This window comes from Phodopus roborovskii, unplaced genomic scaffold (genome assembly GCF_943737965.1).
Source record: "Phodopus roborovskii unplaced genomic scaffold, PHOROB, whole genome shotgun sequence".
Taxonomy (NCBI): domain Eukaryota; kingdom Metazoa; phylum Chordata; class Mammalia; order Rodentia; family Cricetidae; genus Phodopus; species Phodopus roborovskii.
In genome coordinates, this window is record NW_026125791.1 from 262,278 (window position 1) to 276,876 (window position 14,599).

At 36.7% G+C, this 14,599-nt stretch overlaps 1 protein-coding gene across 1 annotated transcript in view; it reads right to left on the bottom strand.

Annotated features, from left to right (window-relative positions):
• The window catches only part of LOC127217670 (fibronectin type III domain containing protein 3C1), a 66,330-nt gene that overhangs the window by 13,364 nt on the left and 38,367 nt on the right, over positions 1 to 14,599 (bottom strand). Inside the window, exons 6-21 of the mRNA XM_051178657.1 lie at positions 13,906 to 14,188; positions 11,863 to 12,579; positions 10,429 to 10,484; positions 9,806 to 9,948; positions 8,058 to 8,117; positions 7,487 to 7,625; positions 6,846 to 6,899; positions 5,932 to 6,053; positions 5,671 to 5,845; positions 4,050 to 4,136; positions 3,454 to 3,592; positions 2,769 to 2,840; positions 2,011 to 2,129; positions 1,785 to 1,890; positions 1,026 to 1,132; positions 701 to 814 (exon numbers count right to left, since the gene is read on the bottom strand). Of these exons, the coding sequence (XP_051034614.1) occupies positions 701 to 814; positions 1,026 to 1,132; positions 1,785 to 1,890; positions 2,011 to 2,129; positions 2,769 to 2,840; positions 3,454 to 3,592; positions 4,050 to 4,136; positions 5,671 to 5,845; positions 5,932 to 6,053; positions 6,846 to 6,899; positions 7,487 to 7,625; positions 8,058 to 8,117; positions 9,806 to 9,948; positions 10,429 to 10,484; positions 11,863 to 12,579; positions 13,906 to 14,188 (2,493 nt within the window). The remainder of the gene's footprint in view (positions 1 to 700; positions 815 to 1,025; positions 1,133 to 1,784; positions 1,891 to 2,010; positions 2,130 to 2,768; positions 2,841 to 3,453; positions 3,593 to 4,049; positions 4,137 to 5,670; positions 5,846 to 5,931; positions 6,054 to 6,845; positions 6,900 to 7,486; positions 7,626 to 8,057; positions 8,118 to 9,805; positions 9,949 to 10,428; positions 10,485 to 11,862; positions 12,580 to 13,905; positions 14,189 to 14,599) is intronic.

Genomic DNA, 14,599 nt, shown 5'->3' on the forward strand with positions numbered 1-14,599 from the left:
TGCCATGCATTATTAACAGACTAAGCCTTTTTTGCCAATGTTACAAAAAACAAAACAACAAAAACAACAACAAAAAACCCCAAGCCATTGCTTGAGACTTGGAAAAAAGAACAACCCAAACAAACCTATATGCCTAAATAATTAGGTTGACTCTTATTTGTAAGAACTTGATTGCTTTGGTAAGGCAGTCACATATTTGTTGAAAGTATATTTTTAAATCTTTAACATTCCTTGTGTACCACATTGTAGTCACAAGTTAGAGACAGAACCAGAGGATTTCCCAATGAAGTTATTCAAAGAATACTAAGTCCTGGGTTTGAGATATTGTTCAGAACTAGAGTTCTTGTGTAACATGTATGATGCCCTGTATTTAGTCCTTAGCACCACAAAAAATTAAACTTCTTATAAACTGATTTACCTTTGCTGACTCTTGCATTAGCTTTCAAGATTCATTTAGTTACCCGCTGATGGTCTATTTTGATCCCCAAATTTATAATTGAGATCTGAAGAGCAGATTATAAGATCTGTAGTCTTTATATCATTGCTACCAAGTTCTAGAAACCGTAGTCTGAGGGTTCTGGGATGCTAATTCTAATCTATGATTCAGTAGAGATTTCAGGTTTTTTCCCCCCAAAATGTCTAAAACATTGACATGTTTGTGTATCAGCAAAATCAATAAGAAGTTGAATTGGTAACATACTTCCCAACTGACAATAACACAGGTTGGACCCTTGCAGGTTAGCACAGGTGTACCACACTGAGAAGGAGGGTGTCGGGCTGGTACAGTTCCACACTTCATTGAATGAGATCCAAGCTACAAATTAAACATACATACAAATAAACAAACACATGCATGACTTTGCAGGCATGGCCACTCCTCACCTTGACAACAAGTACAGTGCAAGCATGTATTCACTCAAAGCGAAATGAAGTACAGTCAGGTCACTTGAACAGCCAAACTTTTATACTCCTATTTTGTGTTTGTAGCCAGAACCTGTGGGCTCTTCAGGAATTAATTTACTTACTGCACATTTCTTTTCAGAGCCAGAACTCTCCTTTCTGTCATTCCGGGGACCTTTTGCTTTTTTGCCACGCACGACTGTTTCCGAGTTCCCATTAACAGAACGTTTGTCTACAAAATATGTAAAATACACTCAGTTCCCCCAAGTAGTTATTTTGATAGTAATGATCAAGCCCCGTCTTGTTTATACTAAGCACACACACTATCTTTTAGCTGCACACCAAGTCCTTAGATTTTAGGAATGGTTCTTTAATACAATACAACATAATGTAGAGTGACTTAAGACAACTCTTTTAGACTTTGGGAGCAAGTTCCCCATGGAGGGATACTCCCTTAACCTAGAGGCAGGAGGGGGGGCCTAGTCCCTAATCCAAATGACTGGACAGGTTTAGATGACCCCTGCAGGAAGGCATTACCTTACACGTGGAGTGGGGAGGCGGAGGGCATGAAAGGGTGGGAGAGAGGGAGGGAGGTACAGAGAGGGAACTGGGATTGATATGAAAATAAAATAAATAAATAAAAGACAACTCTTTTAAGATGTTCAGAGACACAAAGCTTATCATGTCTTAAAATTAACCTCATAATTTGACAAAAACATTTAAAAAAGTTAGAGTTCAATTACCAAGGATTGGTTTGCTAAGAATTATTCGATTCAGACTAAAAGGAAACTCTACTTGATAACATTAACACATGCAAAAAAGCAAAAGTCAAGGGATAGAAAGCTTAGGTACAGTTGTCAATCACATAAGGAAGCCTTACTTACCAAGGAGAAGGTTGGTGTCTTTGCACTTGGTTTTACCATTTAAGGGCAGTGAACGACAAGACTCAGGAGGGAGAGTAGGTGTCTGAATTGTCAATATATCTGAAGGCTGAGATACAGACTATTTTACTATTATATTAAATTCAAGATTGACTTTAGAAAACATTTATTAATATAATAGTTTATTTTAATCCTCAAGTTGAGAACTTTCCTCTTTCTGTTTTCATACCTGGCTTTGACCTACAGGTGAAGTGCAAAAGACTCTCAGTTTATATATGGTTCCTGGTTGGAGATCATCATACAGAAATTCCTGTAGTGTGCCATTGTAGATTATCTTCCAGACATTTGCTGGACGAAGAAGAGAAAATTGGTTCAATTTATTCCTAAGCCACATAAATTGTATAAGTCCCCATAACAATTGATGTATGCATGATATATGCTAAGAAACAACCATTTTGGAAAATAACTTGATTCAATAATCTTCCTTTTGGGCAGAGGTGTCAATAATCTTTTTTTGGGGGGAGGATCAGGGGGTGTTCAAGACTGGGTTTCTCTGTGTAGCATTGGCTATCCTGGAACTTGCTCTGTAGACCAGGTTGGCCTGGAATTCAGGGATCTTCCTGCCTCTGCATCCCAAGAGCTGTGATTAAAGGTGTGTACCACCACTGCCCTCCTAAATCCAATAATCTTTCCATGAATGTTAAATTATTTTATTCCCAGTAGAACTAAACAAAAATGTAAAGGATAAGTCAATAATGATTTCTTATCAAAACTTGAAGGAATCCAATTAAATTCTGGGGTTTGATTTTAATAGGTGTGTATTATATTGATTTTTCTGGTTCTGGTAACTGTACTATAGTTACATAAGATACTACTATTAGGTGAAGCTAAACTTTTGCAGGGAAACTCTGTACTATTTTTTCATAACTTCTAGATGAGTGTAAGATTATTTCAAAATAAAATCTTTTAAAATTCATGTTGTCTTACCACCATCTGAATTTTCACTGACTTCTAAGCTGTAACTTGAAATGTGCATTCCACCATTATCTTTGGGGCAGCCTAAAAAGAGAAATACATTTTAAGTGATTCTTGAAACAACTAGCAAGCCTTTCACTAAAATTTTGTCTTATAAATTATAGCTTTTCATAAAGAAAAATATAACCATGGCACATTGTTATATCTACATACTAGTAACAATCTAAAAACACAATACATGCTACATACATTTGATATCACTCATCAAGTATTTAGATAGTATTTCAAAGTTCTTGGGAAGAAACTAAAATGATAAGAATGTGTGGAATAATTTTAATTTATCTAGTTTAGAGCCAATAAATCTGTGTAAATAAAATTTCTGGTTAAGATGACATTTATCTATGACACAGGCTTCTTACTATAGTACCTCTGTTAGATATAATGTTACTTGGAAGAAGATTATCTAAGGATCCATATAAAGCTCAATAGTTTGTTCATATGTGAATAATTAAGCTAGTAACCGGAAATTCAGTGTCAAATTAGAAAAAATAATAGGGTCTACAACTAATCACTATGATGGCAGAATACTTCACATGCAAATGAGAATATTTTATTAAGTTTAGAGAAATTGCAGAACGACTTCTTCTCAATAGTAAATAAGGAGAGAACAAAGTTTAGACACAGAAAAATTATTTACCCCATCCAATTTTTACTTGGCGTGCATGGATTGCTCCCACTACATATGGTTTTTTAGGGTGTCCAGGCTTGGCTGGACAAGTAGAATATTTTACTTCTCCACTGGGATTGCTTCTTCCTTCCAGATTGTAGGCAAAAATCTGTGTAAAAGATTGTTGAACACCAGAAATAAATGTCTGGCTTGATATTGTGTAATGTGTCAACTGAGTGAGAATTTCTAAGAATTAAATGCAAAGTAAAGTTTCATTTCAAAGGAAAAAACAAAAAACAAAAAAACAAAACAAAACAAAAAAAAAACAAAAAACAAAACAAAACAAAACAAAACAAAAAAAACCCAAACAACCCAGCAATCAGTCCCCAACACACTCTGGTGATGAGTTTAATCTTTTTGTTTTGTTATTCGAGACAGGGTTTCTCTGTGGCTTTGCAGTCTGTCCTGGAACCATCTCTTGTAGACCAGGCTGGCCTCAAACTCACAGAGATCCACCTGGTTCTGCCTCCCTAGTGCTGGGATCATAGGCGTGGGCCACTACTGCCTGGCGAAGAGTTTAATCTTATCTGAAAACACAACACCAATTTATAAATCACAGCACATACCCGAAACTTGTATGCAGTATTTCTCTGAAGGTTTCTTACGGTGCAGGAGAGGTCTTCTCCATTGTATTTAGGTTTAAAACCCAACCCCTGAAAATGGAGTACAGCGAATTCAGGAACAAAGCCTAGGTTCTAGGCCTAGCTATTGGGAATCAGCAGCCTGCTGATCCCCGCCGACAATGGGCGGGACGCTCATGGCCATGTCATGGCTAAGTCAGGCTTTACCTGGCTGCCAGAGGACTCAATTACACATGCACAAGCCCTCCTTTTTAAAGCAAGTGCGCCAAGTGCACCTAGCTCTCTCTCTCTGCCCCCTTGCTCTCTCTTGCTATTTCTCTCTTCTCTCTCTCTCTCTCTCTCCCCCCTGCTTTTGGTTGGCCACCAGCTACTCCCCTTTCTCTCCCCTCTCTCAATAAACTCCACATGGGCGCTGAGTCTCGTGTTTGTGTTTCTTGGGCATTAGTTGTAGCAAAAGAACAACACTAGCTTCAATGTACTGTCTACTTGAATGGTCTTGAGAAAGTTCCTTAGTCTTTCTGAACTCTGAAGGGTCTGGATCATGTCTTCTGCATGTATGTTATGCTGTTAGCTTGGTGTTTTTGTGAGACTCCTAACAGTGGGAGTGGGTGTATCTCTGATTCTTTTGCCTGCTCTTGTGATTTTTTCCCCTCCTATTGGGTTGCCTCATCCAGCCTTGATATGAGGTCTTTTGCCTTGTCTTATTGTATACTCTTTTGTTGTGTTTGGTTGTTTCTTGTAGGCCTTCTCATTTCTGAAGGGAAACAGAGTAGGAGCAGATAACTGGGAGAGGTGTGTGTGTGTGTGTGTGTGTGTGTGTGTGTGTGTGTGTGTGTGTGTGTGATGGGGAGGGGTTTGGGGCTGGTAGGTGCTGTGGTCGAGATATATTGTATGAGAGAAGATTTTTTTTTGAGACAGGGTTTCTCTGTGTAATAACCCTTGCTTTCCTGGGACTCGCTCTGTAGACTAGGCTGGCCTCGAGCTCATAGAGATCCACCTGCCTCTGCCTCCCGAGTGCTGGGATTAAAGGCCTGTGCCACCACTGCCTGGCTCTGAGCATTTTCTTTGAAGAATCTATTTTTCAGTAAAAATGGAGATGATTTTTATTTTCAAAGTTTCCATTTTTCAAGAAGTAATGAGATAGCATATGTAAAAGCTGCTAACCTATTAGTTAACAACCCAGAACATATCTTAATGTTACCTATTTTATTTAAAGTTTGGTAACATGTACATAGTAATCCGTGGCTTTTTCAATGACTAGCTCGTTGACACAGATGTTAAAATTTCGAATGGAATGAAATAGTTACCCATGCACTTGAGGAAACTGAGATGAAGAAAGGACAGCTTGGCAAAACTGTGTTAAGGTGCTGAAAGATGTGTGACAACAGAGAGTCATGCAGAATAGGCCTGCAGTTGAAGAAGCTAACAGACTTCTTTGGCTAGAGACTGAGTAGGTGCTGCTCTTGCATTAGCTAGTTGCTCTGTACCCTATTCAAGGTTGTTGTTTTTCTTTTTCTAAGTGAGGAGTATAAAAAAAAGTATTGAAAGATGAAGCTAAAGATCATAGCACAAAAAGAAAAAAGAAAAAAAAAAAAAAGAAACTTACAGATTTTGGTTCTTCCATTTCTAGTACATAAGTAAGAGTGTCATTTGGGTTTGGGTTTGTTGGGGCACACCATTGTAGTGACAGACTGTAGACTCCTGCTTCTTTCAACTTAGGTGGCAGCGGTGCTGGAGGTGTGTTTCCTGATGTATAGAAGATTGCTATTTCACTGAAATTACTAAAAGGATATGTTAAAACGGAAGCGTCAGTTTCAGGGTCTCATGGCAATATAGAGTTTTCAATAGTGAAAATAATTCAGTGTACCTGAGTCCGAAGTTATTTTTGGCAGCTAATCTGAATGAATACTTCGTGGATGCTCTCAGTTTAAAGATCTTGTGCTGTTTCATGGGACCACTGTAGCAACTTTTGAACTCTTCACCTTTACCCTTGACAGTGCACACAAAATATTAGGATATTTTTAAATACTTCACTTTCCAACAGATGCATGTCATAGCATTAATCGTTCACAGTCAGGTTATTTATTTTTTTTTTTTGATATTATACTGTTGGCCAGGTACTACTTTCTTACCGGCTAGCTCTGTCTTAAGTATTAACCCATTTGTTATTTTTTAAAGGTAGCTGTGCATCAGGTCTAAGCCAGGTGGTATCCCAGTGCTGAGAGAGGGAAATGGACCCAAGCCCTCATCCCTAACCCAGAAGCCATCTTCATCTGATAACTACTTGCAAAAGAAAATTTAGTTTTCTCCCACAGAGTTTCACTGGGTACACAAACCACACAAGGATAGGCCCAATGCCCGCCATAGTTGGCTAATACAAAATGAACTCAATGTTAATTTTGGAGAGTTTCTTTTAGTGACTCATAATGCTTTGTGGGTACATTAAAAGAAAACAACCCTAGAGGTCTTTTCATATATATTATGGTTTTTGTTTTGGGTCTTTATGAGATTTCTGTGTGCAAATGTGTGTGTCTTTGTGTCTACATGTGTTTCTTGTGCTTTTTGTTTGGCTCTTTTTTCTATTCATTTGTTTGCTTTGTCCCATTCAGATTTGTTGGTTTTAATTTTCTTCTTTCTTGCTTTAGATGCGTATTTTCTAATGAGAGAGAACAAGAAAGGGGTGCGGATTTGCATGGGGGTTGGGGAAGGGGATCTGGAGTTGAGAGAGGGGAAAAGAACTGTTTTAATAAAAATAAAATAAAATAAAATAAATGTGCATACCTCATCCCATTCCAAAAGAAAGCTGCTTATTTTGGATCCATTATCACTGGAACCCTGAAAATATCAGAATGATAATACTATGATGTTATTTCTACATACATATACATGTTGCAGGTATTATGTACAGTGTGTATACATTTCAAGTTGTATATACTGCGCAAATTTGTTCCATATCTTGTTTTCATGGCAATTCAGATTTAAGGTAAAACACATGGTTTCCAGTCTACAAAGCACACATTGGTCCTGTACTTTGTTTTCAGGCTGCATAAAAGGAAGGAAATTAAAATTAATACCTAAGGAAATGGAGAGGTAGATTTATTGGTAACTGTGATGACTAATGCCAAAATTTAAGTGCTGGAAAGGGGCAGTTCACTTTTTATTAATTACCCAAGTTATATCGACATTTCTTTTTTCTTTTTCTTTTTTGTAATTTTTGATTTTTAATTTTCTTTCTTATTTTACATATCGATCCCAGTTCCCCCTCCCTCCCCTTTTTAAATTTCACTTGTCAGGACCTCTTAGATAGAAGAGAAAGAGGAATAAATTAGATGAAATATGCATAACCTGTCTTTCAAATTCAGGATACAGGAAAGTGTTTTAAAGTCACATCTCTGAGGTGCTTTTGTCAGTAAAATCCTTACTTTCCACTGTAGATTCAGGCTATTCTTGGTTCTGCTAATTAGTTTGGGTGCAAGAGGAGGGTCTGGTTCACAGCCAGGTGTTGTGAAGCTAACCACTTCAGACACACTTCTGTGCTCTTCGTCTCTTATGGTTGTAACTCTGAAAGGGTAACAGCATTTGTTGTAAGCTTTCAAGTACTGAGTTGCAAGACTGTGTTTCTAGACACATTTCTTTGCTGTTCTTTTATTAGCATATATTGATTATACATAGTAATGGCTGTCATTATGACATTTCAAGTACGATCACACTCCCTTCTTCCCTATTATGCTCTTTTGCTCCCTTCCCACTCCCATGGATCCTTTTTTAATTCCTAACTAGTCCTTCACTTTCTACTTTCATAGCTTTTCTTTTCTGGGTAACCTAATGAGTTTAACTAGGATTGCTTTACATCAGTATGGAGGTGGGTTATTTGAAGTGGCAGGTGGGGGGAGCACTTTGCCAATAAACAGCAAGGCTGACTTCAGAAATTCTAAGTACCAAAGTCATATAGGTTAAGGAGTCTTGGAAGGTTGTTTAGGATAGAGTTCTTACCTTAAAAAGTAGACTGTGCAGGGCTGTAGGTCATGTAGTGTCACAGTAACTTCTTTGCCGCTATGAAGATAACCTTTGTTTATATGGGATCTCATATATATTTAACAGCTAAGTAAGCAGTCCTAGTCTCATAATATCTGGCATAGAACCACAATTTTCCTTGAAGTTTGAATGACTTTAAATCACTTTCTATCAGAGCAAAATGATGAGAAGTAGCCGTGCCTCACCAAGCATACCAAGTTTCTGAGGGATATGATCTGGAAGGCATGTGGTTTTCACTAGCTAGTGGAAAGACCACAGAGCTGCTCTAAGTTCCTACAGCAGATGCTCAAGTTCAGAAAGTGGGGATGTCTATCCACACATCTGCACCAAGAGGAATTTGGAGGAGCTCAGAAACGTGCTGCTAGTCATCAAGAAAGTGGCCACTAAGAATGACCAAGTTTGTCCTGTCCCTTGCATCAATACATCATTATACAAAACATAAAAAAGAATCATAATACTAATTCAAAACAGTCAATTTGCATTTAATTGTGCATGCATTTAACCAAAATAGTACAGATTTCATTCATTCAGTTTCAGTGGGATGTTTCTGAGATGGAACCCTATCTGGCCACAGGGACAGAAGGCTTATATTCTGAAAACTATGTCTTCCTGAGCAAACACTTAAAACACCTAAGTCTATTTCACCACACCAAGGAATTCTAAAAAGACCTCTCTAAAAATGGAAAGGATTGAGCAAAGTCTGCTTTTGAGCAAAGTCTGGTTAAAAGCCTTGGTAATCAGAGATGTAAGCAAACAGGCAACCTCCTCATCTTCACCCTCCTTTTCCTCCCAGTGTTGAAAGTTAAGTTTTGTTTATTTTTAAACTAATGATGTGTGTAAAGTACCTGACATTCCACAAAATGATTTCCATGCAAGTTATTTTTGCATTTCCCTGTCTTCTACCCAGTACAGATGTTTGTATGTTGTGATTTTTATCTCATAACTTTATCTGCTAATTATCAAATAAATGAAACTTTACATACATTCCCACTTTTTACTTTGAGTATCTAGCCAAAATGAAAAAATTATAGAAAATAAAATTGTCGGGTATAACTTTCAAAGTATTGTATACCATTTCTTATTTTCTGCCTAAGCTGAACAATTCGTATAAGATTGTCTCTTTCTCTTTATTTGCATGTCTTTATTTTTCTCTGCTTGCATCTTCATCAAGGCTGACCGCTGTTCAGAACATCTGGGTGTGTGCATGCTATCTTCTACTGTATTCTCCCTAGTCGTGGATCTGTCATTCAATTCACATCTCTGAACTTATCTTGCTATTGTCACAACCTCTTTTTTATAGCCACTTCCCAGAATTTAATTCCTAGCAGAATCCACATCTTGAATTCCCACTGCAATTTAAATTGTCTCACTTGTTTATCTAAAGACACCATAACATTTCCTAAGATGAACCAAGTGAAAAATGAGGAGGAATTAGAAGTTTGTTTTTTTTTATTCTCCTTAAAGTCAAATTTGTCTAATAGGAAGCCTGTAGCTGAAAATGGATGAGTCGATATCTAAATAACATACTGCGATCTAATGAGCTTTGTGGATTGATTTGAGAACCTGCTACTAGAAAACTACCCCAGTCAAAAAGAATAATTTAGGAAAAAAATGAAGAATGTAGCCTAGGCATAAGTTGGGGCACAATGACTATTGTTTATACAGTGTACTTGAATTGAATAATGAGAAATAATTAAAAGACTTACTTATAAATGTTTTTATAGATTCCATTTTTACCATTGCTAGACAGTGCCAATTCAAATGTCACAGGAGAGTTAATATGATCACAGTTTTCAGTACTGTTCAGATTCCATGAAACAGTAGCAGATCGTGTTTGGATATTAGAAACCTAAAATAATGAAAATGCAAGGAGTATACTTAAAAATCATAATCTGTAATTTGAATACAGTCTTTTTTGTCTTGTTTTGTTTTAGGTTTGTCGAGACAGGGTTTCTCTGTATTGCTTTGGAGCCCGTCCTGGAACTCGCTCTGTAGACCAGGTTGGCTTCGAACTCACAGAGATCCTCTGCCTCCCGAGTGAGTGCTGGGATTAAAGGCATGCACCACCAACTCCCGGCTTTTTAAAAAGTCTTGTTTGATATTAGGTGTAATTCCCATATTAGGTGCTGAGATATTGTGATTAAACGATTATCCATTAATTTTAAAAATGATGTTGCAGTGGATATTATTGCATTGCTGAAGGAGTTCATGAAAATTTTTAACATTGTTAATGTTTCAAATGAATCCTCTGCTAAAGAAAAATCGCAGTGAATTTTCAGGGTTTAGACAGAAAAGATAAAAGCATGAAATCATCACTTTTTTCACTTACCACAGGTTTTTCAATGTTGAAAGAGTATGGCTGTGTTCTGTATTCTGTATTGTATTCTAAAAGTAAGAAAAAAACCCACCTCAAACAAAATAATATATTGGCAAAAACAAGAGAAAAAATAGATCTATTACCACTCTACAAATATATCAGCACAATGAAAACTACTAAGACCTTATGGCAACTTACATAAAAAACACTTAAAACAGAACCTGGTCAAAGTATGTATTAAATTCTAGCATGATGTTTACAAAATTCCTCATCTTAAATAAAATCAGATGAATTAAGTAAGATTGAAATATGCAATGTTTCACTAGAATACAACTAAAAATTTTCAAGAAGATGCAAATTTTAAAAGATGTAGTTTTTAATGTGTATTTGTGTGTGTGTGTGTTGCTAGGAATTTAATCCAGAGCCTTTGGCGTACTATGCAAACACTCTACCACTGAGATGCACTCTAACATTTTTCATGATTTTAAAAGGCAGCCTAACTATGACTTTGCACATACTATTTGGCCTTCAAAAGAAGAATGAGAATTCTGCCATTTGCTATAACATATATAAACCCAAAGGACATGATATTAAATGAAATAAACCAAGCACAGAAAAATCAATACATCACGATCTCACTTATATGTAGAATTTAGTAAAGATGAAAGAAATATTACCAGAAGTGGGATGGAAGTTAGAGAATGGGTAGTTGCTAAACAAAGGGAATAAAATTTCATATTCAAGAAATGGGTTTTGAGTGCTATTTCATGACAGGGTGACTCTAGTTAATATAAGGTATATTTCAATATAACATACATGCATTTCAAATGTTTCAACATAAAAAACCTGATTGGTAAGTGAGATGACAGATAGTTAGTTTCACCTACTAATTCCACATTATATTCATATATTACATGTGTGTGTCAAAATGTCACACTGTACTTTATAAACCTATGTTTATTATTTGTCAACTACTATTAAATTAGAAAAATATGGAGGTACAAGTATAAAGAAGTTAAGAGGAAGCAGAAGCAGAGAATGGCGCGTTAATATTTAAAGTGAGCTGGCGAGGTGACATTGGAGAATAATGGTGCTTTCCACCAAGCACTACGACCTGAGTTTATTCCAGGGACCTGCATATTTGAAACGAGAAAACAAACTCCCACAAATTTCCCTCTGATCTCCCTCATTCACATACATACACAGACTAAATAAATAATTATGTGTAATACAAATTTATTTAACAATGCATTGAGAGTCCAAAATATTTGACTTGAGTACTCATTGGCAACAAAACTGGATTCTTGGTCGTCTGATCTCCCTTGTTCACAAACATAGAGAGATTAAATAATTATGTGTAGAAGAAATTCATTTAAAAATGCATCGAGAGTCCAAAAAATTTGGGTTGAGTACTCATTGGCAACAAAACTGGATTCCTGGGTTTACCTTTTACTGCTGCATTTGACGACTGATTCTTCTTTTGTTTTCCACCTGATACTTGCTTATTGTCTCCACCTCCCATATTATTCTCTCTCTTTCCACGCTTATTTTCAGTATTAGCCCTGGTATTGTTGGAAATGCTGGCAGCACCAGAAGGTCTGAGAGCATTATTATTTGAAGAGGGGATATGAGCATTTTCAGAGATTAAAGCATTGTGAGCACTCTTGGAAATACAGCATGGAGTACTATTAGTATTTGGTGATTTTTGAGTTTCATCAGAGGTGATTGGATCATGACTAATTCTGGAAGTGGCAGGAGAATTAATAATGGTGTCAGAGAAAAGAGTAATGTTTGAGGTAGACGTGTTAGGAGCATGATCAAAGGAACTAGTGATTTTGTCAGTAGCGTTAATGTCTGGAAAACTGTCAGCAATGTAGTTTCTTGGAGTATTGTCAATAGTGCAAGTGCTTAAGATGGCATTCAGAGAACAAGTGCTTGAAGTATTGTTATCAATGTGAATGCCTGTAGTGTAAGGACATAGAGTACCAGAAGAAGCAGACATGTCAATAGCTTTGTTCAGAAGCAAAGGAGTATCATTAAACATGGAGCTAGTCTTATGTTCACCAAATTGGCGATCTCTCATTTTTTTCTTTGAATATTCTCCCATTTTAACAGTTCTTTCTTCAAATTGGTTATGGTTTATTCTTCCATGAGGATAGAGTTCTAAAAAAGAAAATGTGATAATGTTTAATAATTATAATAGTCATAATCTCTCAAGTTCTTTCTTTCACATTTAACAATCAAAATAACACTGATAAATCATATTTTACTTATTTTTTAACCTTAATTCAATCTGAATATTTTGTATTTATGTATATGTGCTTATTATATACTGATAGGTATGGAAAAATATGAGCAAATACAGTATTTTCATATTTAGTAACTTCATTTTCAAATCTGCAGGTCTTATGATTGTGATGACAATCCTCCAGTGCCTTCTATATTTCCAACAGATAGAATTAATAGTGAAGATTTTTATGATTTTCCAATCTGATTTTATAGACCAGTCCAGAAAAATATGTACCACAAATTACATGATACATAGAAGCGAAATAAGTATTTATAAAACTACAGTTTAATGAGTATTTTACCTAAGACATAAACTATAGGCATTATAGGGACTATCATCAGCCCTAAGATGTATGCATGTTATACAATCATTCGTGGAAATATTATTATTTTCTGCTTTCTCCACTTTAATAACTGTACAAATCTTTGCTTTTAATGAACTGAAAATATTTCAGTTTTCCACTTTTACAAAATTTTGTTTCGAATGGCACATATTCATTGTATTGTAGTGATGGGTTTCATAAAAACATTTTCATACAACTATATCATGTACTTTGCCCATATTTACCCCCTTACATTCCTATTTCTTCTCCCTCCCACAACTGCTCTTCTTTAGTTGTTGATAGTCCTTCTTTTTCTCCTCCTACTCCACCTCTGCCTCCATCTCCTCTTGAGAAAAAAAGCACACGCATCCTAGGCAGGCCTCAAACTCGAGCAGAGGATGCTCTTTAACTTCTTACCTTCATGCTTCCACCTCCAGAATGATGACATTCTAGGCATGTACTACATGTCTAGTTTTATGTGATCCTGGAGATGAAACCCAAGGCTTTGTGCACGCTAGGCAACTACTTTATTAACTGAGCAACATTCTTAATTCCCACACATTCTTGCTTTTACTTCCATGTCACATCTGTATTTGTATCTCAACGACAATGCTTTGCATTTAAGAAAAGTGCATACTGGGGCTGGAGAGATGGCACAATGGTTAAGAGCACTGGGTGCTCTTCCAGAGGATCTGGATTCAATTTCCAGAAACCAGACAACAGCTAACAACTGCCTGTTAACTCCAGTCCCAGGGAATCTGATGCCTTCTACTGGTTTCTGAGCACACACACATGGTGCACAGGCATACACACTCAGGCAAACACCTCGTGCAAGTAAAAAACAAATAAAATCTCAAAAGAAGAAAGGATACACTACCATGATGCTCCTGGTACATAAATGTTGCTGGTGGTGGTAGGAGTGGTGGTGGTGGTAGGAGCTGTGGAGGTGGTGGCATCTGCTGTGGAACAGCTTCTTGCATGTAAGGTATTGGAAATTCCCCTTGAACTGGGGGATACATAAGTTGAGGGGCCTGTGGGTATGTGAACTGTGGTGGTGCTATGAAGGGTGACAGCTGTTGCACAGGAACACTCAGGGGCATGTTGTAGTCAAGTGTCTGAGGCACAACGACAATTTTTTGAATTCCATTTTCTTCCACCACCTAAACCAGAAGACAGAATCATATGTACATATTAAAGTCCATAGAAATCATTATGTTTTAGATTTATATCATATCCTGTTAATTTGAAAATCTAAAGCACCAAGGGCCAATAATCAAGAAGGCAAGATCATTTTTCTTTCCCCCCAGGTATCTTGATGTTATTTGAGACAGGGTCTAACTAGTAAGTCTCTGGAACTCATTATGTAGACCAGGCTGACTTCAAACACACAGAGATCCATCTTCCTCTTCTGCCTCCTGAGTGCTGGGATTAAAAGCATGTATTGCCATGCTTGGTTGTAAGTAGTTTTGTTGTTGTTGTTTATTTTTTTAAAGAGGTATTTCTGACATATTTCAAAACCTTAAAGTGTACCATATAATTTAAAAGTACCCTTCTTAATCCTTACTTTCTCA